The sequence below is a fragment of the Ursus maritimus genome, unplaced genomic scaffold, assembly GCF_017311325.1.
Source record: "Ursus maritimus isolate PB19 unplaced genomic scaffold, ASM1731132v1 scaffold_14, whole genome shotgun sequence".
Classification (NCBI taxonomy): Eukaryota; Metazoa; Chordata; class Mammalia; order Carnivora; family Ursidae; genus Ursus; species Ursus maritimus.
In genome coordinates, this window is record NW_024423786.1 from 41,555,168 (window position 1) to 41,580,306 (window position 25,139).

The 25,139-nt window shown below is 60.9% G+C and overlaps 1 protein-coding gene across 4 annotated transcripts; it reads left to right on the top strand.

Annotated features, from left to right (window-relative positions):
* The first annotated feature begins 435 nt into the window (after window positions 1-435).
* On the top strand, window positions 436-21,932 carry MYL3 (myosin light chain 3). Of its 4 annotated transcripts, none has more exons than XM_040628156.1 (8): window positions 436-522; window positions 16,624-16,766; window positions 19,003-19,030; window positions 19,148-19,297; window positions 20,052-20,225; window positions 21,318-21,395; window positions 21,491-21,533; window positions 21,713-21,932. In XM_040628156.1, exons 2-7 carry the CDS (start codon window positions 16,629-16,631, stop codon window positions 21,517-21,519), a joined length of 597 nt encoding a protein of 198 aa, XP_040484090.1. In that variant the 5' UTR covers window positions 436-522; window positions 16,624-16,628; the 3' UTR covers window positions 21,520-21,533; window positions 21,713-21,932. The 4 variants fall into 4 exon arrangements, with proteins under 4 accessions (XP_040484090.1, XP_040484091.1, XP_008702364.2 ...); XM_040628157.1 differs by lacking the exon at window positions 436-522 and adding an exon at window positions 549-702; XM_008704142.2 differs by lacking the exon at window positions 436-522 and adding an exon at window positions 1,859-1,938.
* The last annotated feature ends 3,207 nt before the right edge of the window (window positions 21,933-25,139 follow it).

Sequence of the window (25,139 nt, forward strand, 5' to 3'; positions counted from 1 at the left end):
CCGGGCTCCGAGGAGGCGCCGCCGACTGACACCGAGACGGACCAGCCCGCCCACCCCGGCCTGGCCCGAGTCATCCCTACCCAAAGCCGACCCCCTCCCCCGGGCGCCGGTCCCCCGACCCCGACTTACTCCGAGCGCGCCGCCGCGGCCCCCGCCTAGCCATGGATGTCGGGGACCCCCCGACAGCCTCCCCAGGACAGCGCCCCGTCCGCGGCCCCGGGGGCACTTCATGGGGCTCTCGGGATCCCCTCTGGCCGGCCTGGCCTCCAGCGCCCCCCGCCCGGCCGCCGCTCGGAGCCGCCGCCCGCCGCGCGCGTCCCTCGCCTCGGCGTCTGCCGCTCCCCCTCCCCCCGCGGCCGGGCGCCTCTTCCCTCCCCCGCGCCCTCCCTGGGCCTCTCCCGCCCCCGCCCCCCCCCCCGCGCCGCCTCCGCCACGGGTGTGCGGAGCGGCCGAGCGGAGCCCGATGCCCCTGCCCCGGGACGTTTCTCTAGAGGCCGCGCCCCGGGTCGCCAGCGGCGGGATGTGAGTGTGGAGGGGACGGGGCCAAGGGAGCTCTGACATCGGGTCCCGGGAACGCTGCCCGGGACGCTGCCGCCGCTCCATTCTCTTCTCCGGGAAGCACAGACGTTATTTTTTCTGTTCGGCCTGCCGGGGCCGGTGAATAGGGGCCCTCAGCCGTGAAGCAGGACCTCTTCACCGGAGGTACCCCGCGCGCCCCGGCCCGCGGCGCTGTCTGTGCGCCCGCGCGACTCCCGCTCGGGTTGGACCCGGGTCCCTGGGGAGGCTGCTGGGCCGCCAGACCCGCGCCTGGCTCCGCCGCCACCGCCCTCTCGCCCCGCCCCGCCCTCGCCTGGACCCCCCCCAGCCTCGGGAACTCCCGAGTGGGTAGGTCCGCGGTGCTCTAGACCCGCCTTCCCCCTGTGCGCGTCTCGGGGCTCACGTCCCTCTCCCACCCTCCCTAGTCTCTCCCCAGGTCCGGGTCTCTCAGAGTCTGGACCCTTCCAGACGCCGGCCCGGCCTTTCCAGCTCCGCCCCGGACTCCGCCCCGGGCTGCTCCAGGCCGCAAGACCCGGGGCTCAGCCGGGACCCCCACTCCCGAGGCCCGCCTCCTTCTCCACCCCTTCACAGCCCAAACACTCCTGGCGGCCTCCGGTCCACTGGGGACCCTCAACTTGGGGGAAGAGCGGGAGGAGTCTTTGGGGGCAGGGGCGGGGGGGGGGCGGGGTTACGTGCTCCGGGCCCGGGAGGGGACGCTGTAGCGCTAAGAGGAAGGGGGTCTCAGACCCCAAGCCTGCCACATTTCAGTATCACGCAGAGAAGCTGAGATGCTGGGAAGGCCTGGGATGCCTGGAGCAGAGGGCTTTAAGGATGGTCAGGAGGAAGCTAATGTGACTGTTGGGGCCCTTGGAGATATTATCTGGGCTAAGTGACAGTCCCTGCTCACCGACTTACCGGTTGTGTATCCTGGGCAGGACGACTTCCTGCTGTCTGGGCCTCAGTTTCCTCATCTGTAAAACGGGGACTTGACCAGCTGATTCAAAGGGCACTTTTAATTTACTGTTTTAGTGCTGCAGAGGGTGAGTGTCCAGACCCATGGGCTCTGTGGGCTCCCCAGACTCAGCCTGTGGAAATGGAGCTCCTCACAGCTCCCAAACCAGCCCCCACCCCATCTCAGGGATGGCCTGTTTTCGTAGCCCCTACCCTCCGTGTGAATGGATCTGCAAGCCTAACCCCTAAGGCCACTGGAATCCAGGTCTGGCCAGCTTTCCTGGCAGCCCACCCTTCTCCAGGCCCAAACTCACCTATCTCCCATCCTGGTCCCCAGAGCTGTCTTCTTTCTTAGGAGTCTGTGGCCACACCCTCCTCCTTGCCCCACTACCCTCAAGTTTCTTATCCTGGTCATTGAGGCAGTTTCCTCCGGAGGTGACTCCCCAACAGGTACTGTGCACTAGACTCCTGGCCTGCTCCCCATTTTCACTCCCCTGCCCTTGCCTTTGGGGTTTGCTTTGCTGGGATCATGCTTCTCTGCCTGGTGTAAAGAACATCCCTCCCTCCTTGTGACCCCATCTCCTCCACTCCTGGGGGGGGCTGTGATTTGGGGGCTACCTCCTATGGTGTGTGGGTTACCTGGGAACATGGACAGAGGCTCAGGTGCCCAGAGTGGGTACCTAAAGAACATTTGTGCTTCTTCACTGTTCCATTTTGATGGTCTCTCTTTTATGTCTCTGTTTCTAAGTCTGTTTCTACTCTGTTTTACGGTTTTATGACTGATTGGCCCTGCCCTGTGGAGATAGGAAAAGAACATTCATGGAGGGATTGGGGCAACTGGGGTAAAACTGGGGACTGATGTAGGGAGTCCTCAGATCTGATACCGGGAAGCTTGAGATTGGGAAACAAACAATATTTGTACTGGGGAGGACCAGGGTGGGCTGTGGGTAGGGCTGCAGAGAGGGTTCGGATGGGCTGTGGGCCCCTTAAGGGGGTTCCTCTAGCCATAACCCATGTGCCTCACCCAGAGGCCCCTGCTGGATATTCCACCACTGTTGCGTGAGGCTGATCCCCTAAGGCACCTCCCGGCCTCTGGTTAAAGTGCCACCATGGGGATTGGGTGTCACACATTAACTGGTAGCACCTCAGTGCCTGGCAGAGCCAGCCTGCCCTCTTTGTCAGACAAGCCCTAGGGCCCCAGGGGTCAGTTTCTGGTCAGTTTCAGGTCAGTTTCAGTGGCATTTGAAAAGGCCTGGTTGGGGGGAGGGAGTCTTCTATGGGGACTCCCCTCTCTAATGGGGGCCTAGGAGGAAGAGCCAAGGTGATCACTGGAGCTCAGAGCTGGAGCAGGGTCTGGACTCTGGCCCAGTGGCCGTAAACTGGACTCTGCTGCTGTGAGTAGGGCTCTGGCCAAGCTATACAGACCCTAGGGCCAGGGTGGGCGCTGGACTCAAAAAAGGAAAGACAGAGGCTCCGTCCTCAGCTCTGCAGCCTGGCCTCAGTCCCTCGGAAAACCCTTTGTCCCATTCTGGGGGCTCTCTGGGAAAACTGGCCTGCAAACCCTCAACAGTTCATCCCCCAACTTTAGCCCCAAAGTCAGCTTGAATCCCAATCTCAACCCTAATCCCAGACTGAGTTTTACCCCCTGTGGAGTCTTTATCCCAGTCTGACCTCTAACCCCTGGCTGAACCCTGACCCCAGGCTGAGCCTCCACCAACCCTCAATCCCAGACCTTTCTCTGGTTCCAGGCCCCTCTGGAAGCTTTTCAAGGCAAGGGGCTGGTCGGGGAGGGGATGGCCAGGCCAGGAGTGAACTGAGGTGCCACTTTTACAGCCCTTTCGGCTGCTCATAAACACCCCCCAACCCGGATGAGTCACTGGAGGCCCCCTGAGCAGCTGGTCGGGCAGCCCCCTCCCCTTCCAGCAGGAAGCCTGGTTTTCTCACCTCTCAGGAAGGCAAAGGGAGGCAAGCTGGGGGCACAGGGGGACCGAGGGGCTCTGTCCAAGGCAGGGAGCACTCCTGGGGCACCTGGAGGTGTGGGCTTCCGTCACAGACCCCTTGCTACAGTAATGCCAGGGCCACAGACATCTCCACGCAGGCATGCCTTATGTGACCCGTAGCCCGACACAGGTGTGCGCGCGCACACACATACACACACACACACACAATGGGGTACCACGGCCTTGCCCCTCCCAGCTGCACTCGGGTCCCAGCGTTGCCTTGCACCCCACTCACCTGGAGCCCACAAGGTCTTCCAAGGAGGGCCTGGAGACTCAGAGCAGACTCAGGTTGGCCATGGAGAGGCCATGCATTTTCCTAGCACCTTCTGCGGCTCAGGCCTAAGCAAGGCTGTTGCTGCTACGGACAGGAAAAGGCTTGAGTGAAAGCTTTCACTTGAAAAGAAAAATTAATCATTTTTTACCAAGCTCTGCACCAGCCCAGGACTTTGTCCCAGACCCCTGGTGGGGGAGCAGAGGCAGGTCCAAGAGTACCAGTGTTCAGCGCCCTGAGCTGGGCCCTCCCCCATCTCCATGGGTGTGCCTGCCTGGTGCCCAGGCCACCTGGGCCCCCCCGGTGTCGCTGTGCCTCCGTGGTCCTCTCCTGGCCCTGCCAAGCCTGTCTCCGGCTAACTCTCCTTCTCTCTGTTCCTGTGTCCCTGTCTGCCCCTCCTGGCTTTCCCACATCTCAGAAATGTCAGGCCCCCATGAGGTATGAACACAACCCCTCCCGTGAATGATTTCATTCAAGTTTGGGGCACCTGAAGAAATCAGATGGAGGCTGAAGGTAGTTCGTACCCACGCCACAGGCGGAAAAACTGAGACCTAAGAAGGCCTCCCCTCTCAATCCTGGGTACTGAGCCTTCCCTGGGCCAGGGACACGTGGGGACACTCATTCCACCCAGCCCTTGTCCTAACCCTGCAGCCCCCTAGCCACTCCATATCTGACTCCTTGCCCACTGGAATGTGGGCTCTTGGCATGAAATCAACCGGTGACACCCAGGCGCAGGTCTGCTTATGCAGTTACAGGTCCCAGAGGTGGACGGTTGTGGACCGGATGTCCTGCCTTCCTCTGTGGTCCTGTGGAATGGGCCGTGACAGAACCAGCCTGCCTCGGACAGGCTTCCAACTCTGCTTAACCAGAGGGTCCAGACACCAAGAGTGAGGATGCAGACAGATGGAGTGGAAGAGGCCCTGCAAGGCCCTGGCCCCTCACCCCAGCACCTGGAGACCCTGGCTGCCCGCTGCCCTTCTGCCTGAGCCCAGCCTGAGCTGGTTTGGGTCTGGAAGTCCCAGGCTCAGCCTGACGAGGTGTAATGATTCACGTGGCAGCTGCCGCTCAGCACATTCCAGCCGGAGCCCCCAGGGCCCAGCACGTGAGGCGGCTGGCCCCAAACTGGCCCCCAGCAGCAGGGGCACGTTCCTGGGGCCCCCATCCCTGGGGGCGGCCCTTCCCCAGCTCTTCCAGGCTCCCGGGGAGAGTACCGTACTTTACAGTTTCCAAAGGACTTTCTAGTATGTTCACAGGCTGGAAAGGGAGGCAGAGAGCTTGTCCATCCCTGGAATCCAGGTGGGGAGGTGAGGCTGAGGGAGTAGACAGGGCTGGCGGGGGCCCTGGCATGAGGCTATGACAAACAAGCATTTACGGGGTTCCTGCCCCCCATGCTGGGCTGCTCCCAGGGGTGCAGCTCCAAGGGGGGTGGGCCCTGGGTGGATAGGCCATTCTGTGACCAGCGCCAGTGGGGGACCAGATTTCAGCTTGCCAGGTCAGTGAGCAACAGTGTCCAAGGGGAAGGAGCTCCTCTGCTTTCTCTCAAGCTTGTTACTCCCTGACCCTCCATTCGTGCAGCCTCTCCCTCCTCTGAGCCCCCACACACCCCCTTGCTCTTCCCTCTGTTCCCACCCTTGCTGGCCAGGAAATGGGGCCTGTTCTGCCCTGACCTGTGGGTCCCCTTCCTGCTCATGACCTTGGTTTCCTGATCTGCCATTAACAGATGGGCAGTTCAAGTTTCGAAGGGGCTCCATCAAGGGCCCAGGCACTCAGGGCTTGGATGCAGACCTGTGAATTTGAAAACCTGAAGTCCGCTCTCCCCACAGGGGCCGCCAATGCGGGCCAGGCTGTGTTCCTGCAGTGAGCCCCAGCCCAAGGCTCTGAGGGGCGAGTCTGGCCCTCAGCTCCGGGGACAGGAAGTTGTATTTTGGTCCTGGGTCCTGGGGAAGGAGGCAGGGGGAGAATGGCAGCTCAGACCCAGCGTGTTTACTTGGGCCCGGCCCCCTCTGAGCTCAACAGGCCCATTCATTGGGAGCCCCATAAACCCTTTGGGGCTCCCTGAGGTTCAGAGCGCCTGGATGCCAGGTCTGGCTGCCGCCCCCAGACCTGCTGGGTGGGGGTGGGGTGGGGATGGTCTCAGATGTGCCTCAGTTTCCTGACCTCTCCGTCGTTGGAGTAATGATTGTTGCCCATGAACACTGCAGAGCAGTTGAGAAAATCAAGGGGGGCTTCATGGTTGTGTCCTGTCGCACCAGGCTTCTGAGAGCAGGTCCTCAAATCCCATAGCCTTCAAGGCAAGCCTGAGACCTCACACCTGGCCTTGGGGTGGGCGTGAGTGCGCCCCCCACCGCGGTGGAGGGAGTCCCTTGTCCTCTCTAGCATTCATGCTGTCTTCAGGCTTCTAACTCTGCTTAACCAGAGCGGGTTGGGTATCAGGAAGGGAGGCAGTGGCGGCGTTTGTTCAGTGGGAAGAACCATGGCTTGGGGGTCTGAGTGCTACCCAGTTCCCACGTGACCTTGGAATGGTCCCTTCTTCACTCCAGGCTTACCCGTCCCCACCCCACCCCAACCCATCCTGCCCGTGTTTGCTGGGGGTAGTGTGGACGTGCTCCCAGACTCCTCTGAGCCCTAGGGTTCCCATGCTGGGTAGCTGAGTGGGGAGCTGGTGGTGGGGAGGGGCAGGTAGGTGCAAGCCCTCCCAGCCCAGATGCCCTTCCACAGCGTCCCCACATGCCTGGGCAACCTGGCCAACCTCTTGGGACCCTGGTGGGGGGGCGAGAACGGAGTCTCCTTTCCCAGACGCCTTCCGGGTGGGGTGTGACTTCCCGCTCCAGTGGTTGTAAAATCCCCTGAAGCCTGGTGGGTCCCTGGGGGGGGGTTGTCTGTGCCTCGGAATACCCCCCTCCCAGGCGTGTTTGACACGTGTTTCCGCCTCTCCCAGCATGGGCTCCCGCTGCTGCTATTTATAACTTTTAAGAGCTCCTGCCGACTGCAAAGTTTTCTTAAACTCAAAATATCACCGAGGTCCTGGGCACGCGTTCCAGAGGCCGGCTGGGCCCTGCGGTTTGAAGGGACAGGGGGCCAGGAAGGAAGAGGCAGAGGAAAGGGGGTTAGCTCAGACACTGGGTCCTGGCTGGGGGCTGTGGTGGGGAGATCTAGGGTCGGGGACCCCTAGGTCATGATACTGGGCCCTGCTTGGATTGGAGGGATGCCCTATGTGGGTGGTCCTTGGTCAGGCTGGGCCATTTGAGGACAGCTGGGCCATCTCTCTGGGCCTCAGTTTCCTCTCATGCCTCAGAGAACACTAGCTGGGTGAAGCAATGAGTTGGCAATGACGCTGGGAACATCTCGGGCTGGGACCAGGACTGTGTCTGTCCAGCTCTCCAGCGCCCGGCACAGAGCCTGGCCCAGAGGCGCCGTGGACGTTGGCTGAACTGGCCAGAAAGGGGAAGCACTTGGGGAAGTTTATAAAACTGTGTGTGGGAGAGCGATGTCCAGAGAGGGGCAATGGCGTGCCAGAGGTCACCAAGCTCATTCAGACCAAGTACCCAGGTCTTCCCAACACCCCGGGCCTGGTTGGCTGTGGAAGAGGCTGAAGGGCCCCGACTGGGGACCAGCGGGTGGCCACCTTGGAGGGGGCTCCAGAGATAACAGGAGAGGGGCTATGCATAAATCGAAGACGTCCGCAGAGCTGGAGGGGCCCCGGCAGCTGGTTGGGACCAAGGAGGGCTGCCCGAAATCACGTAGGTGTGCCTGTATCCCCTGCCTGCCCTGGGCCGCCGCTCCGTCTCTGGGGGTCCTCTGCCTCCTCAGGGGTGAGGAAAAAGCTCAGATCCCAGCCCAAGGGTCAAGCTGGAGGTAACTGGAGCCCAACTCCCAAAGGGGAGACAGAAGCCTGGGAGGTGGGGGGCTGCGGGAAGGTGCACCCCAGTTCTCTAGTGCAGGCCAACCACACTGCCCCTGTGGCTGCTGTCCTCATGGGGGTGATGGGGGTGGGGAAACTGGCATGTCCTTTCTCTGGACCCCAAGGTCAGGCACGCAGGGCCGGAGGTGGCGAGGGCTCTTGGCAGCCGCAATCAATGATTCCTCTCCATGGTCGCTGACCCCAGACTGCTGCAGCCATTAGAGGACCAAGCTGGGGTGGGAGCGTGCAGATAGATGGGGTTGGGCTGCGGGAGGGGCCAGTTTATCCCCCAGGGGCCAGAACTCCTGAAGGCAAGGCCCCTCTTCAGAGGGGCGGGACTTGCTGTCAGGCCAGGCTCCGGGGTCGCAGAAAGCCCCCAGCCCCTCCTTGCTTATCTGCAGCTGTGGATGAGCCCTGTATTCCTGAAGAATTCCAGCTGATTGTTCCCTTGTTGACCCGGCTCTGAGCTCCAAGCTCCAGCAGACAAACCCCAGCCTTCTGCAAGGGCCTGAGACCTGGGCTGGGGGCAAAGGTTGGTGCAGTTGGGGGAGGGAGGAGACTCTGGCCCAAGCATGCCTCCTTCTGACTGTGTTAGGGGGACTGCATGCCTTCCGAGCTGACCCAAGACCCCACCCCACCATGCGAATGTGTACCCTGAGGTCTCTGGAGGGGAAGAGGCTCCAGGAAGTCAGCAATGAGACGGGGAACAGATAACTAATCCCAGGACAGCACTTCATGATCTGCTATGGATGGGGCATGATGCTTTGAGGTCCCCTAACATTCCAACCATCTCTCTAAAGTAGCTTCTCCATTAGCCCGAGGGGCTCCGGTCCAGCTGCTGCGGAGAGCTGGGGGCCTGGCATTGCCCCTCTCCATGGGCTCCAGGCCCTGTACTTGGGCATCCCGGGGCTGGTTTGAGGGGTCACTCCATAGTCCTGGGGGTCTGTGAGTCTCTGAATCTGTGTGTTCTCCGCCCTCCCCCCCGCCCCCGCCACCCAGCCCTCAGGGCCAGCCTGATGGAGACTTGCCTGTCCCTCAGCCACCCCTCTTTCCCTTTGCCCCCACCCCTGCCTGCCCTGGGGTCCAGGATCTGGGAAAGGAATGGGTCGGGAGACTTCCAGAGAGTCCTTTCCCACGAGAGCCGAGCTCTGACCCCCATGCTTATCTGGCCTGAGCGTGCCAAGAATAACACAGATGCTAGGGCTTGCGAGCCCCAAACCTGGGGACGCTGACCTCTCCAGGCCCAGCTGCTGTGCTCTGGCCCCTATATTCCCTCTGTGAACAGGGTGGGGGTGGAGGATGGCTCTCAAGGGGGCCGGGGAGGAGGCAGTCGAAAGGTCCCAAACACCTGGACACATACATTCACGCTCACACTCACATGTACTCACATAAGCTCCCGGACCTCCCCAGACAGGCCTGCTATGGTTCCCTGATTTCTCTAGTCTCTCCTCCTTCCCAGTGCTCCTAATTCCCACCCCGAGCTCTTTCTGTACCGGTGAGCTCGGAAGTGTGATGTGCTAGGTGTGTGCGTGTGCAAAGGCATGCGAATGTGTGTACATATGCGTGCAAAGGGCACGTGTGAGCAAGTGTGTGAATGTGTGCACAGGCACGCACACGTGTGTATACACATTTGTGTAAAGCCATCTATGTTGCATGAAGATTTATGTTTAAAGGTGTGTGCACGGGCGTGTGGTTGCTCTTGGTGCAAGCTCCCATAGGCAGGGGATGTCGGTGTGTGTGCACACACACGTCAGTGGGATTCCTGTTGGCCCTGGTGTTGGTGAAAAGAGACCAGGTGGTGAGGGGAGTGTCCAGGGCCCAGTGAGTGTCTTCGGACAGACACAGACACATAGCAGGAGCAGGTCAGCCTGACCCTGGTATTTCTGAGTGTGTGCATGTGTGTGTGTGTGTGTGTGTGTGTGTGTGCTGTTTTAGAGGGGGGGGGGCGGGCATATATATAAATATCCACACGAGCAGGTACTGGAATTGACCCTAACTATTCCTGGCTGGGGGCTTGGGCCATTTTTAATGCAGTTCCACACCCTGGGCCACAGAGGGTGTTTGTGTGGCCACTGGAGGCAAGGACACAGCTGGTGCTGGGTGGAGCGGGGTGGGGACAGCCCTGGGTCTCATGGGGCCACCCCAGCAAGGGGACAGGGAGGGAGGCCCTCCTGGGCACCACAGCCTCTTCTGCCATCACCACCATCCCCCCCTTGTCACCCTGCTGCCCTCGCCTTCACCACTGCCATCCCTGTCCCCTGCCCTGTCCGCGTGCCAGCTGCTGCCCCCTCTGCCCTGACTGCACCGGCCCACCCTCTCTTCCCGCCTCCCGGTCTGGTGCCCCCTTCTTGTCCACTTTGGGCTGCTGGGGGGCAAGGCTGACTCTGCCTTCTCCTTGGCTCAGAGCTGAGAGCCAGGGCCAGAGGGCCGTGCGCGTGCACACCTTGTCTGCAGGCGCTGGGAGCTCTCTTTGTCTCTGGCTGGCCTCGTGACCCTCCCTTCCCTGTGTCTGAATCCGTCCCCATCTCTGGTCTCACCTCTGGCCGGTGGGGGTCCCCGTCTCCAGTTTCCCCACGCAGGCCCCGGTGGGGAGGGCAGCCCGTTCCTCCTCCCGCCAGCAGGGACTGTTTGCCTGAGACAGTTGGTCCATCCAGTCAAACAACCACCCAATTCAGACTCCTCGTCTGACTGACGGGTTTTTTTTTTCCCCTGCTAAATTTACTCTCATTTTTGACTGAATTGGCCATTCAACAGAGGTTGTGTCCACATGCCCCCACCCCGCCCCGTGCCAACCGATGAACAGTCTCGCAGATGGCCACGCACACAGAGCCAGGAGCCCCCGGCCATGCTCACACACACGTGGGCTCACAGCCTCGTGGGACACACGTGAGCGCACGAGATGGCACACATCTCCATACACATTCACACCTCCTGCCGTGTGACAGGGTCGGTCCACCCTCAGACCTCTTCTGGGGAAGCCTCGGGGAAATGGGCCCGGGCCAGAGCCCCCTGCCCCACAGCCTGGGCCGGCCACGACCCCTCTCTTCCGAGACCAGCTTCGGCCCCAGCCTCCTTCCTCCAGCCTCAGTCTGTCTTGGTGGGGTTTCTGGTCATCTCGGGCCGCTGCTGAACCCCTGCAAGCCTCAGTAGCAGCTCCCAGACCCTGATCCTAAAAGGGGACTCTTTTTTTTTCTTCCAAGGACAATAAATATTTGCTCTTTGGGAAACTGCTGGTAGGAGTGTACAGGGCTTGGCCCAGTGGCGGGAATGTCCAGGGCGGTTCAGGGAGGCCGCAGGCCACGCTGGGGAGGGGCTGGGCGGCACCTCACCCCATTCCCTCGGACCCCTGCCTCGAGCCCTTGTGTTCTCCATTCTTCGGCTCAGCACATTGGCACCCCTCTTCCCGTCCCTCCCATCTGAGACCCCTCTACGCCCAAACTCACCCCTTGAGAGCCTTTCCACTACTGTCACCCACGTCAGCCCCCACCCCTTTCCTACACGCTCAGGATGCCTGGCCCCAACTTACAGTCTGACTCTTTGGACTAAATAAGGGGTTCAGTATTCCCGGACACATTTTCGGTCTACCTCCTAAGACCCTGCCACGGAGGACAGGGCCGATGTCCCCCAGGCTGGGACCCTGAGAACAGAGCATGCCCTTCAGACAGGGCCCCTAAAGTCAGGGCTACGCCCTTCTTCTGTAGAGGACCAAGCCTGGCCAACAGTGTCCCCCGTCCTGTCCTCCCATGAGGCACTGGTCCCTGGAGGCTCCTGCCTGCCCACCCCTCCCTCATGCTCAATTGGGCTCCCAAATATAGCGGCCGTGGCCACAGCCGGCCAGGACACCACAGCCCCAAGCGTCAGTCCTGGGCAGGGATCAGAGGGGCAGGAGCTGATTATAGGTCCCTGGGCCAAACCCAGGGCTTGCCTGCCAGCCCGCTGGGTCCTGCCACCCCCACCCCAGAACCACAAGGTTGGAGCATCTGGTCCCTGTCAGCACAGTGGGCAGAGGGAGGGGCCTGAGGGTTGTATTTGGCCTGCTGAGGACAGAGTTGTCCGTGTGTGGTGTGGGGGTGGCGAGGATGGGCTGGGGCCCCGGGGCTGTGACTGTCACCTCGCCGTACCCATGGCCATTGTACAGATGGAGAAATGGAGGCTCAGAGGAGCCAGGACCGGCCTGGGTCACAAGAGCATAAGGAGTCTGCTGCCTCCCCCTTGGCCACTCCTTCCCATCTTTCAAGGCCTGGAGCTATGCTCCGGGAAGCAGGCCACATCCTGTTGGTGGCACGGCAGCCCTGCTGGGAAGTCCTCCTTGGAGTCAGACTTTCACCCAAGGATCCAGGACCGTGGGATGGTGCAGAAATTCTTCTCCTCCTCGTCCTCGTGGCTGCCTCGTGCCGCTTCTGGCCAGAGTTGCTGGGCAGCTCCTGCCCCTCTTGGGGCTTCAATGCCCCCATCGGTGCAGTTGGGCGGGAGCTGAGGGCCCTGCATGGGCTCCGTGCTCATGGGCACCCACCGTGTGGTGGTGGGTTCACATCTGTGTGCATACACGTGTGTGCCCTGGTGGGTGAGCTGCCGCCCACGGGCCTGCCCGCGCCTGGACGGGGTCCCCAGGACCTGCTACACAGCAACACTTGACCTACTTCTAAGGCTCTGGGTCTGGCCCAGGCCGCGTTCTCGACTCCTCCGGGAAGTGTGGGCCTGCATCCCAGCCCAGAGGCCTCGGGCCAGGAGGGGCGGTCTGGGGCGGGCTAGGGCAGCCTGCGGAGCCTGCGGCCAGGGGGACAAGAGCCCGACCCTCCTTCCCTGCCTCTGGCTCCTGGGCCCAAAGGATGGCCAGGCCTTAGCCATCCTTCCCTCCCGTCACCCTCCACCACCCCCTCCACGTGGCCACCATATTCTGAGCTCCCCAAATTGGCTCCGACAGGATGAGGGACAGTCCTCATGCCCCTCAGAGGAACACTACCAGGAAGGTCTGCCAAGCACTCACCCTGCTGTTTGCCAAGAGTTTACCCTCCTCCCTTCCCAGCCCTTGTCGACACAGAGCCATAGGCAGTGCCAGTCTGGAACGCCAGCAGTCCCTGTCCTGGGTCCTGGGTCCTGGGTCTTGAGTCCTGGATCTGGACTCTGGGTTTAGGGTCCTGGTCCTTGGCCTAGGCCCTTGGGTCTGGAGTCTGGATTTAAGGTCTGGGTTTGGCACCCAGGGTTTTAGTCTGGGTCCCCGGAGTGGGGTCAGGTTCCAGGTTCTAAGTTTGGGATTCAGATCCTGAGATCTGAGTCTGGAGTCTGGGTTTGGAGTTCCAGGTTCCAGGTCTGGACTCTGGGTTCTGGGCTGGGATCCTGGGTTCTGGGGTTTGGGTTTGGATCCGAAGGCTGGTTTCTATCCCTTTTACGCCCCCTGCTGGCTGGTCCTTATGCCCAAGTTGTTGTAGAGACCATGGGGTCACCCGGCCTTCTCAGGCTATTGAGAAGAATCTCAGCCAGGGGGTGGGAGGGGCACGCAGAGCAGACCGGGTTGAGGCTTGCTGCTGTCTGGGGGTGCCCCTTGCAGTGACCCAGACTCTAGCTGGTTTGCCAGCAACACCCCCTCATCTCCCCTGACCCCACGCCATGGATGGAGTTTGACAGTGGGTCCCAGGCCCCACTGGGTAAATGGGTAAATTGATATGTTTGGGACATTTGCTCATCCAACATTTACTGAGTGCCTACTGTGTTCTAGGGTCTGCTGTAGACTTTGGGGATATATAGATATGGGACAACAGAAACTTGTCCGTGCCCGCTGACACTCATAGGATGGAGGGGATCCACATAGAAACAAGATAACCAAGAAACAGGTTCGTTTCAGGGTGCACAGCGTTGAGGAGTCAGGGTGAGAGACAAGGCAGAGGGAGCAGGTCCAGGCTAGTCTAGGGAGGCTTCTCAGAGGAGGTGATGTGTCACGGAGACCAGGGGGTGACCAGGAGCAAGCCATGGCCAGGGTCCCAGACAAGGGTACCAGGGGAAAAAAACAGCCTATGCAAAGGTATTGGGGCTGGAAATAACCTAGAAGGAGGTGAGTGTGGCCAAGGGTCTTCCGCCTCGATCCGTGGGCCCCTCAGAAGTCAGGGTTCACATCTTCCCCAGTATTCTCCTTGGCTAGGGAGAGAGGGGGTTCTGGAATGTAGGACTTGTGAGCCTGCATCAGACTGGGTCACCACTCAGACATTGGAGCTGGAGGAACCAAAGGGGTACTAGCATCCAGACCCCTGTCCCTGCCCCCAGGCTCTCCAGAGCCCTCAGGCCCTGCCTGGATCTTGCCTGCTGGCTGTCATTCCTGGGGGGCACAGAGCTCAGGCTGGGACTCGGGGGAGAGATGAGAGCCAAGCCTTAGTGTGGCCAGCCCTTACTGCCCACCGCCTGCCCCTCCCTCTTATCAGGCCCCGCCCCCTGTTCCCTGCTTGCCCACCTGCCCACCCCCTGCCTTGCTTCTGGCCTCAACAGCCTAGCCTGCCGGCAGTAGAGGGGGCTGGGCATTAGTTCTAGGTTGAGAGCAGTCCGGCAGGGCGAGCCCTGGGGCCCCGTTGCTCCCAGGAACTGGAGCTCAGCCGGTCAAAGACCCAGCCCCAGCCTCTGCATCTGAGTCCTGGGTGCGTGGGGTCCCCACTCCAGGACCACATCTGCCCTGTGCAGGAGGGAAGGGGACCGAGACATCCTCCCCCCCCACCTCCCTGCCACGCTCCCCCAGGCAGAGGTGGCGGCGCTGACTGGCTGTAAGAGCCTGCCCGCCCCATAGCGCAGACCTGGCCTCACTGACCCCCGTTCAAGGTGGTATCTGAGGCGTGGCAGTAATATGTGGATGAAAGCAATGAGATCAGAAGTCAGGGTGACGCTGAGTGTGTCCTCTGCCCTGGGCCTCGGTTTCACCCATGATGAATGAAAGGGGATTGGGTAATGTCTTTGGCTGTGGCTGTGGGTGGCTGGAGTCCCCATGGAACATCCAGAGTCAGTTGTCTCAAGGGCCAGTGGGCCTGGGCAATGGGGCTGCCCAGAGGCCTCTCTCTCTGTGTGTCCCCCTCTGGCTGTGTTCTCTTGTGGTATTTCTGGCTCGTCTCTGTGGACCCTCCCCCCACCCCTTTTTTTCTCAATACTCTTGCCAAACATCTGGAAGAAAAGTGAAAAACTTGCCTCCCCCCAGCACCGGATGTTGTCAGATTTCCAGATGTGGGGTGTTCTGCCCTCCAGATGAGGGGAAGAATGTCCTGTGTTTCAGCTAGGAGGGGGCCAGACCCCATCCCTCGGCTGCTGTCCCCCTCTCCGTGAGGATGAGTGATAGGATCAGAGAGACCTGGGCTCAGGAGGAAGACGGAGGGGGGGACTCCAGGTAAAGCCCCCTTCCCCTCATAAATCCTGCCTTCAGGCACTGGCCCCAGCCCCTCTCCACATGCAGGAATTCCCCCCGGGGCCTGGAGGGGGGAGGGCATTGCCTCTGAAGTTTCTATCAAAGGCTCCAGGCACTTAAAAATAACAAGGAGCACCTCCTTCCCACTCCCGGCACAGACGCCCAGGAGAGGAAGGGAGCCCAATGTGCTTGCAAGATGTCCTTACTCTCAGAAATCTGTGCCCAGAGGGGCCTCCTGCCACCCCAGCCTTCCCACCTCCCCCACTTTCCTAAATGGTGGCCCAGCCAGGCTGCCCTCTGTCACTGCCAACTGCTGAGGGCCGGGCACTGGGGTGGGCACCCAGGGGGCAAACCTCGCTCAGCTCCCTGAGGTCCTTCAGAGATGCAGACCCTTCCCCAGGGCCCCCTCCCCCACGAAAGGGCCAGCAGAGGGAAGTGTGGGACGGTGGGACACAGACGATGAGCCTCCTTGGGGAGAGGGGGCAGCAGGGCCTGGAATGCGCCAAGTGGGGGAGGGGCAAGAGCGCATGGCAAAGGGGGCAGTGGGTACGGGGGTCTGGCGAGGGGCGGCCCTGAGCTGTGCCGGTAAAGTGGGCCACAGGCCAGTGTGGGGAAGCGAGGAGATAGGAAGTGGGGTGAAACGGGTGCTGGCGAGGGGGCTGTGGGGGCCGCTAGGCTGCCGGGCTGGGCTGGATAGCTGCACCCAGGGGAGTGGCACCCACTCCATTGCCACTCGTGGTGTTCCTGGGGTCCCTTGGGCTGAGGCTGCAGCTGCCTTGGAGCCATGACCAGACACTCACACACAGATACACATCAACACCCAGACACAAACCCACGGAAGCAGCACTCACAGACACACTCACAGAGATACACACAGACACGTGCGTATGTATAAACACCCAGGCGCAGACCCGCCGAGCTGACACACAGACAGGCATGGGCCGTCCCCCACAGACAGACACACAGACATTGTGCCAGCACACAAGGACCCCCCTCAAACATGAAGACACCTAGACAATACATTGACATGCACAGATGCTCCCACCGTAGAGAAACAGACACAAGCAGACGCCCCTCCCTCACCATAGACCCCCCTCCTCCACACTCCAGACCCAGACACGCGGGAATTCAATGCACAGCTGGGAAGTTTGACTCAGGAGGTGCCCTTAGGGAATCACGGTCCTGCCCCCACCCCGGCACACACTTGGTCCAGCTTTCTGGTCCTGCTCAGTGTATCACCTGCTGAGGGTTGCTGTGCGTATGGGTGTGTGTGCATTCGAGGGTGAGTGTGTGTTGAGCAGTGGCCTCGGTCCCCTGCTTCCCCTCCCTCTCCCCAACAGGTGATTGGGAGGAATGAGAACCCTCCCTTTCCCCCACCCATTCCTGAGCCTGAACAATGCCCTCCCCAGGCCCCAAAATAGCCCCTGGGCTTAGCCAATGTCCTTTTATGGCCCTGTCCCTATTGTGCACTGCGGGGGTGGGGCTGGGGTCAGGAGGTGTCCGGACAGGATAAAGGCCAGGCCCCTGGGAGCTCACCTACCCTGGTCTCTGCTTCCTTCTCTCCAAGGCCCTCTCTCTGTGCTTCCAGCTCCCATGGCCCCCAAAAAGCCAGACCCCAAGAAGGATGACGCCAAGGCAGCCGCGAAGGCAGCTCCCGCTCCAGCGCCACCGCCACCTGCGCCTGAGCCCGAGCGCCCCAAGGAAGCCGAGTTCGATGCCTCCAAAATCAAGGTGGGTGTGGGAGCTGGGTTTCGGCAGGAAGGACAGGGCAGGTAAGTGGGTCCCAGAGTGGACCTACCCAGTGGCAGGCCAGACTCTGGAAAGTGAGTGCTGAGCTGAGGTTGGAAGCTTCTGTCCAGAGGTCAGACAAGCCCGGGGGTGGGTAGGGGGGCTTCAGGCATCAGGGGGGCTGCAGCAAGAGGGATGGTGGTCAGACATCAGGCAGGACTTCCCCGGGACGACTGAAGGGAAAGTCTGGGTGGTTTTGGAAACTGTCCTTTGCTCTTCTCCCTGGACTCACATCTTGGGGAATATTGGAGCCACCTGGACCCCAACCCCTGCAGCCCGACAGAAGTCTTCCTCATTCAGCTGTGGGGTGTCAAGTCCACACCAGGTCCCCAGGGGTGAGCATGGGGAAGTGAGGCCCCTGTCCTGGCTGGGTCACAATCACCCTTACCAGGGAGGTCAAGACCCAGAGCTGGTTGGGCCTCAGCTTTTAGGTGGGGAAACTGAGGCACAGGCTGAGTAGTTCACTTAGGAAATTGGTCTTGGGGCATGACCAGTGGACCCAGAGCCCTTCCCCAGTTAGGAAGTCTTTCTCAGAGTCTAAACTTGGAGGAAGAGCCGTGACTCCCATGGCATTTGCATAGCAGCACGCACCGTTTGTCCCGCCTGCTCCCTGTTCTTGGCTGGCCACCGGTCACTGCTGCCCTGGCTGTGGGCTGAGGGGCCCAGTGGAGCCCTCCCAGCTCCTCACGGCTCCTGCATGGCCAGCCAGACCTGCAGCCCGACTGCACAGAACTATCTTCTGTTTGTGATCCCTTCCTGAGGGGGGCCTACCTTGTCCCTCAAGACATGGGTTCCAGTCCCAAGTTGGCTCCATCCTGTCCCCTGCTCTGAGGCGTGGCTTCCTCAGATGTGACATGGGACAAGAAGCCCTCCTTGTAGGCTATCAGAAACTATTCGCGGAAAGTGTTCCCTGGAGTTGGCTCCCTGAGCCTCAACCACCCCCAGAGTCTAAGCTTGTGTCCCACGGGCCCCCTGCTGGGGTCCAGCTACCCCAGGCCCCTGGCGGCATGGTCCAGTCTGACCGGATCTGAGGCTGGCACAGACTCCCCTGTGAGAGGAGGGCACCGGGAAGCCCTCGTGTGTTCCCCTGGCTCTCCCCATGGGGCTGGCCAGTGAAGGGCAGGAGGCTTGGGAGTCTGATCTCAGCAGGCTTCCTGGTGGCGAGAGAGCTCTCAGGGGGCCAGGAGCAACAACTGTTGTCCCAACACTGCTTCGAGTCGAGTCCGAGAGCCAGAAGGGACAAGCATGGCAGGGTGGCAAGACAGGCTATCCCTCTGCACCGAGGTGTGTCCTGGAGGTTGGTGGGGCTCCCAGGGAGCAGCAGTGGGAGGCGTGCCAGGCATGCCCCCTCCCCCAAGCTCCTTTCCCTTCTGCGACCTTGACCTTGGGGCGAGTGACTGCAGTGATAAAAATAGACCTGGTATCCGGTGAGGAGGGGGAAACCGGGTCCCAGGAGGCCTCCTGACCTCAGGTGGCTCTCCGATGTGGCCTCAGCAAACACTCAATCAACACCACCACCGTGTCCCCAGGCTGTGCTGGGGCTGGGGCGGGGGCTGCCCGGGGCTTCTGGGTGGGGTGTGTAAGACCCAGGTGTAGGCAGGGCCATGTGAATGACAGTGCCCAGCCTTGAGGTCTCTGCGAGGGGCAGGCATATGTAAACACTTATGAACACACACACATATATCTCACACACGCACGCGTGCACACACACACACGCACTCCTGTGGATATGCTCTCATGCTGACAGAAACCCACTCTCACGCATGTGGACAGCCTTGCCCACCGAGCCCCAGGCCTGCTGGGGGGTGGCAAAGCCAGCCTGGTCAGATCTGTTGGCTTCAGACACATCCGTCCAGGACCAAGGGCATCAGGTAAGGCCTGCTCTGGGCTGGGGACTCAGGGCACCAGGCCAGCCCTCTCACCCTTCCCCAGATGTGGCCCACCAGCCATCAGGGTCTGGGCACACAGGACCCATGGCCCTCGGTGTGCACAGGTCGGGAAGGGCGAGGAGGCAGGAAGGTGCCAAGGTAGATGGCAGGAGGCCGTGGGGCAGAAGCTGGGCTGCTGGAAGGGGCACAGGCTGGGGCAGCCAAGAGGTTGAGGCCTGGGCTGTGGCCATGGAATGTGCTGGCCCCACCCTCCGAGCCTGGCACTCACAATCTCTGGGGTCTCCTTTCAGATCGAGTTTACACCGGAGCAGATTGAGGGTAAGTGAGGGTCTTGAACCCCGGGGCTGCAGGGCTGGCCCGAGTCTGGCCAGTGCGGGGTGAGTGGGGGGTGGGCTGACTCTGGGAGTGTCCACAGTTCACACGCTCTCCCGGCAGAGTTCAAGGAAGCCTTCATGCTGTTTGACCGCACGCCCAAGTGTGAGATGAAGATCACGTACGGGCAGTGCGGGGATGTCCTGCGGGCGCTGGGCCAGAACCCTACTCAGGCCGAGGTGCTCCGCGTCCTAGGGAGGCCAAAGCAGGAAGGTTCGTATGCCTTCGTGCCGGGCCCCGGGGAGGCGGCCGGGGTGGGCTGTCAGGTGTGGTGGCACAGGAACCGCCCTGCTCCGTGCTCTCCTGACATCTTCCCATTGTCTGCGAGAGGAGCTGAGGCAGGTCTCAGGCTATGCCGACAAGGTCACAAGCAGCGAGTCTGCGGGACCATCCCACCCCGGGCTCATTCGCCAGGCCTGCGGGTCACGGGACACTGATGGTGTGCGGTAGTGTCAGTGGTGGGTGTGAGGGTGACCAGGGGGGCAGCCAGCCCCAGGGCCCCCCCGGTCTCCTCGGCGTCCCTCTGGCGCTCAGGGCCAGATTCCCTCACCACTTCTGCCAGAGAGGGTTGCCTGCTTTGCCCCACGGAGGTGTGAGACCCAGGGCCCCTCCACAGGTTCCAAAGTCCCAGGGAAGGTCTCTGATTGGTCCCACAGCTCCCGAGCGATTCCTGGGGTGGGGAGGATGGGGTCTATCACACGATCTAGGATGGTTCCTCCCCCACCCACTGAAAGCAGAGTAGAGGCGCTAGACAGAGCCTGCGGGGGCACCACTGCAGCAAACTGTCCCTGCGAACAGCAAAGGATGGTAGAGACCATGCATGTCTCGCTTGACCATAAAGTGCCTCGTGACAGCGACGTGCTTTGTAGATGGCCAGCAGGCGTAGAGTGCTTTGGGACTCTGCACTCTGTGGCGCAGGGGAAGGGGTGTGCCCGCGCCGCCCCTCAGAGCCACCACACCCCCACAGAGCTCAACACCAAGATGATGGACTTCGACACCTTCCTGCCCATGCTCCAGCACATCTCCAAGAACAAGGACACGGGAACCTACGAGGACTTTGTGGAGGGGCTGCGGGTCTTCGACAAGGAGGGCAACGGCACGGTCATGGGCGCCGAGCTCCGCCACGTGCTGGCCACGCTAGGTGAGGGCCGCCTCCTCCCCACCCCCACTCCTCCTTTCAGGGGGTCATCCTGGGGAGGACCCTTCCGGCACCCGCTGAGCCTGTGTCTGAGCTGTGAATCGGAGGGTGACACGGTCAAGGGGCCTCCATCGCAGGTGACAGGGATGTGGGGAGTTTAGAAGTTCAGGTGGGGACAAAGAAGGTGTGTTGGTGCAGTTCATGGAAACGAAGGGGGATGAGGGCAGCTCTGGGGATGGGGATGGGGACGTGGTGGGCAGTGTGGTGCACCCAACGACCAGTTCAGTCCTGGTGTTCGTGGTCTCAAGGTCAGATTCCAGGGACACAGCCACGAAGTGGTCCAGTAGGTAAGGGGCCTGCCTCTTGGGCATCCTGACCCCCATCACCTGGCTGGCAGGGGCACCTCCTTCTCAGAGGAGTTTCCGCACAGCAAATGTTTATTGAACACCTACTATATCTGCTCAAAGCAACGTTTCCCTGCACCCGACATTAACTGAACCCCTTCGTGTGTCTGGCCCTGGGCTGTCTCTGGGCTTGTAGTGTAACTGGGGGTAGGAGGTCACCCCCCCTTCCAGCCGGGGGACCAGTGCAGCACACAATACCCAGAGGCAGGAAAGTGGCAGACTTGTCTGGAAAACAGAGATGTTGTCTCCTTGTCTCCTCTGCCATCATCCCCTGAGGCCTTCAGCTCCACCCCAAGGGCCCTTTCTCTCGCCTCCAAAGGCTTCCGGAGGGACTGCTTCCAGGGACCTGGGGGGCCTGGCTTCCTCTTGATGGAAGGGGTCCCCAGCAGCCTGTCGAAAAAAGATGACAATATGTGCTGGGGACTTGAGCACCAAGCTGGCATGGTTACGGACAGAGCCCAGGCTCGGAGGGCGTGCCAGGCGCGTACCCCAAGTTCCCCCCTTTTGGACTTGTCACTGATTCTCCTGGTCTCAGACACAGGGGTGATGGCCCAGGCCTTGTGAGCCGGGAGGGCTGTGCCAAAGTGAGGTGTGGGAGTACTAGGGAGACAGAGCCACCATCCAGAGGGGCCCCGTGCACCCCCCCTTCGTACCCTTCCGGCGGTGCTGACTCAGCCTCCCGCCCGGCCAGGTGAGAGGCTGACGGAAGATGAGGTGGAGAAACTGATGGCGGGGCAGGAAGACTCCAACGGCTGCATCAACTATGAAGGTGGGCGCCGCGGGGGGGGGGTGGCTGGGACCCGAGGCTCCCGCCTGTGGCCACCGGCACTCAACCCCTGCCACTCTCTCTGCCCTTCTTTGCAGCATTTGTGAAGCACATCATGGCCAGCTGAGCCTCTCGTCCCAGGTGAGACTTCCAACGCTTTCCAAACCCGCTGCCTGCTGGGCCGCCTCTGCCCCGCTCAGTGCTTGTCCCCTCGCGCCTCAGCTCCCAAATCCCATGTGGCCACCTCCCCCTGTCCAGCTGACACCCCGCTGCCTCGCTCCACCCCCTGCACCGTAACCTGTGACCACCTTTACTCTCAGGGAGCCCGGGAGCCCGTGCTGGGGACGGCTCATCTCCGCTCACGGGGCGCTGACACCAGCAAGCCGCCTGCAGTTGTCAGGATGCGGGGAGCGCATCGAGACTCCTACTGCAGCCCCCCTGCCGGCCCGGCAGACCTCTGGGGGCCTGTCATTCCCCCTGCTAGAGGTGTAGCTCTGTCCTCATCCCATGGGCCTCATGAATAAATGGCATCTTTCCTTCCTTTTTCCTTCTTTCCTTCCTTCCTTCTTCCTCCCTCCCTCCCTTCTTTCTTCCTTCCTCCCTCCCTCCTTTCCTTCCTTCCCTCCCAACTTCCTTCCTTCCTTCCTTCCTTCCTTCCTTCCTTCCTTCCTTCCTTCCTTCCTTCCTTCCTTCCCTCTCCTTCTTTCTTTGCCCTCTGTGGCCCTTTGGTTGGCTACTGTAAAATCTATGAGCCCCACACGGTGAGCCCTGGATGAAATGAGGGGAGTCATACTGAAATCCTGGCTCCTTGCTCCCCCTCAAAACCATCCCAAACCTCTGAGCTTGCCCACCAGGGCCCTGGGGCAGGAGCAGGGCTGAGCGGGAAGAGGTCTGGCTGCCCCTCCCTTGCTCTCGTCCTCCTCTTCTCCATTCAGGAGGTGGTACCACCAGCCATCAGGGATCCACGGGGACATTGGCCCAGGGCTGCCCATGTCACAGGTGGGGAGACTGAGGCCCAGAGCAGAGAATGGTCTTAACCTGAGTCACTCTGGGAATGAAGGGCAGGGCGGGAGCTGACCTTGTCCCCAGGCTGTCGGAACTGAAAGGGCCTTAGACTCCCGATTGACTCAGATGGGGAAACTGAGGCACTCTGCCTGTGGTGTGGCTGGAGGCCAGAGGAAGAGGATTTACTGGGGCCGTGTCCGGGGTCCCCAGTGGGTTCCCCAGTCCTGGGCTTCTCAGCAGAAGATAAGTGTGCATTTCCTGCAATGACAGGAGATACACTTCCTGCAAACCCCTGCCCCATTGCCCGCACCCTGCTTGCTGGCCGGGGCCCCTCCCCTGGGAGCCCAGTGGGGAGAGTGAGAGGGGGCTTCCTGGAGGAGGTGATCTGCACAGTTTTGATTCGATGAAGAAAAATGCCCTGCAGAGAGCCTTTGGGCCCTAAGGACAGGGGGTGTGGGGCAGATCAAGGGCTTAGAGCGGGGAGTGGGACATACAGGGAAGGAATCAGCCCGCAGGCCAGGAGGACCCAGAAGGTCAGGGCAGCTCCATCAGAGTGCATGTGAGCACGTCCGCGTGGGACAGGAGCCCGCTCATGTGCGAGTGGGTTTGAAGACGAGCACAGGTCAGGCTGCCCGTGGGCGTTGGTGTGGTGTGGGGACCTGCCTGGAGCGTGTTGGGATCTAGTGTGAGAGTGTGTGGGGCGCGCGTGCCAGCAGCGTATGTGAGGCTGTACCCGTGACGGGTGTGAGTGTCTCTGCCGGAGTCTGTCTCCTCTTCCTTTTATTCTCTGGGTCTATTGAGCACGACTGTGTGCCAGGCTCTGTCCTAGGCCCTGCGAACACCGTAGTGGAGAAAGCGGTCAAACCTCTGCCCTCAGAGCTCACAAAGGCCTGACAAATCACCACCCATAAGGTGTGTCTGCAAGCGACAAAGGCTGAGAAGGGAGCCAAAGCAGGGGAGAGGCCGTGCGTGCGCGTGCATGTAGAAGCGGGAAGGGGCTGAGCTGTTAAATCACGAGGCCGGTGATGATCGAAGATAATAGTTGGGCAAAGACTTAAAAAAGAGGAGATAATACCCAGAATATATAAAGGACTCCTACAGGTCTACAGCAAAATAATAGGCCACCCAATTCAAACATGGGCAGAAGATTGAATCGACATTTCTCCAAAGCAGATCTACCCGTGGCCAATGAGCATGTGAGGTGGTGTTCGACATCACTAATTAGGGCAATGCAAATGCAAACCGCCAGGAGATCCCACTTCACACCCAGTTGGGAGGGCTCTTATTCAAGAAACAGGGAGGAACAGGTGCTGCGAGAATGTAGAGGAATTGGACCCTGCGAGTGCTGTCCGGTGGGAACGTAAAATGGGGCAGCCACCAAAACTGGTGCGGAAAATGCTACGGAGGGCCTTCGCAGAATTAAAAACAAGTTCCCATGTGATCCAGCAATTCCATTTCTAAGTACCTTCCCAAAAGAATTGAAAGCAGGGACAGAGAGACACTCGTACCCCCATATTCATAGAGCCCAAAGGTGGAAACAGCCAGGTGCGCGTCGACAGATGAGTGGCGAAACAAAATGTTTCTAGCTACACAATGGCCCATTATTCAGGCCTAAAGAAGGAAGGACATTCTGACACCTGCTACAACATGGATGGACTTGGAGGGTATTAGACTAAGTGAAATAGGCCAGACTCAGCACCAAAGGAGGTACCTTGAGTCATCGAATTCAGAGAGGTAGAAAGTAGGATGGTGGTGGTAGGGGGCTGAGGGGGAAGGGGAGCGTGGGGAGTTGTTAAAGCGGAGAGACAAGCGAGAGAGGAGATGGAGGGTCTTAGCTGCGCTTCCCCAGAAGCAGAGCTGAGACCAAGCTGTGAATGCAAGTCGTCTCCCCAGGAGGTGACCCCAGGGAGCATGGGAGAGCAGCTGGAAGGGAAGGAAGTCTCTATGGGGTGCCGGGGAGCAGAGAGCACTGTGGACAGTGGGGATCGGCCCCACTCCAGGAGACAGTGGGTTGTCCTGCTTGAGGGGATGAGGAAACCAGACTCTCCGGCTACTCCCCCTTTCACGGGTTGGGGCAGGGCCTCCTAGGAAGACTGGAACATTCGTGTAGGGCACTTCAGCATCTCCTCCAGGCAGCGGCGTGGGTATGGAGGGAAGACATTTCTGTAGGGGGCACAAAGGCCCTGAGATGGGAGCAGACAGCGCCACGGGGAGGTAGTGGGGCCTGAGTCAGAGAGGTGATGGAGGGGCTGTGGCCACGGGAAGGGCTTTGGTACGTGCTCGGGGAGACACTGTATCAGCATCACTTTGGCCACCAGGTGGAGAGTAGACTGGGGGGAACGCGAGCAGAAGCAGGGTGATGGGGCAGGAGGGTGCAGGAGAGAGAAGCAGATGCCTGCTTGGCCCAGCGGAGGGGAGAAGCCATCGGATTGCCAAGTCCCTTTGAAACCAGTTGCGGCAACATCTTGGGGCGTTTTTGAGGGTTCCGAGGCCTTCTGGTTCCTTTCCTTGTCTCCACACAGTCCGCTCCAGCGCCAGATCCCGTTCGGGGTGGCAGGTGAGGGACTGTGGTCCGCTCGTTATGGGGCAGAGTCCGGCTGGCTGGTGGGGCGGGGAATGGAGGCACGTGCGGCCTCGCTGTGTGGCCTCCGCCACTGGGGCTGTCTCCTGTGTATGTGTGACCTTGCTGGACTCCGGCGGGCCTCCCTGGACAACTGGGGGCTGGGAACCCCCACAGGAAAG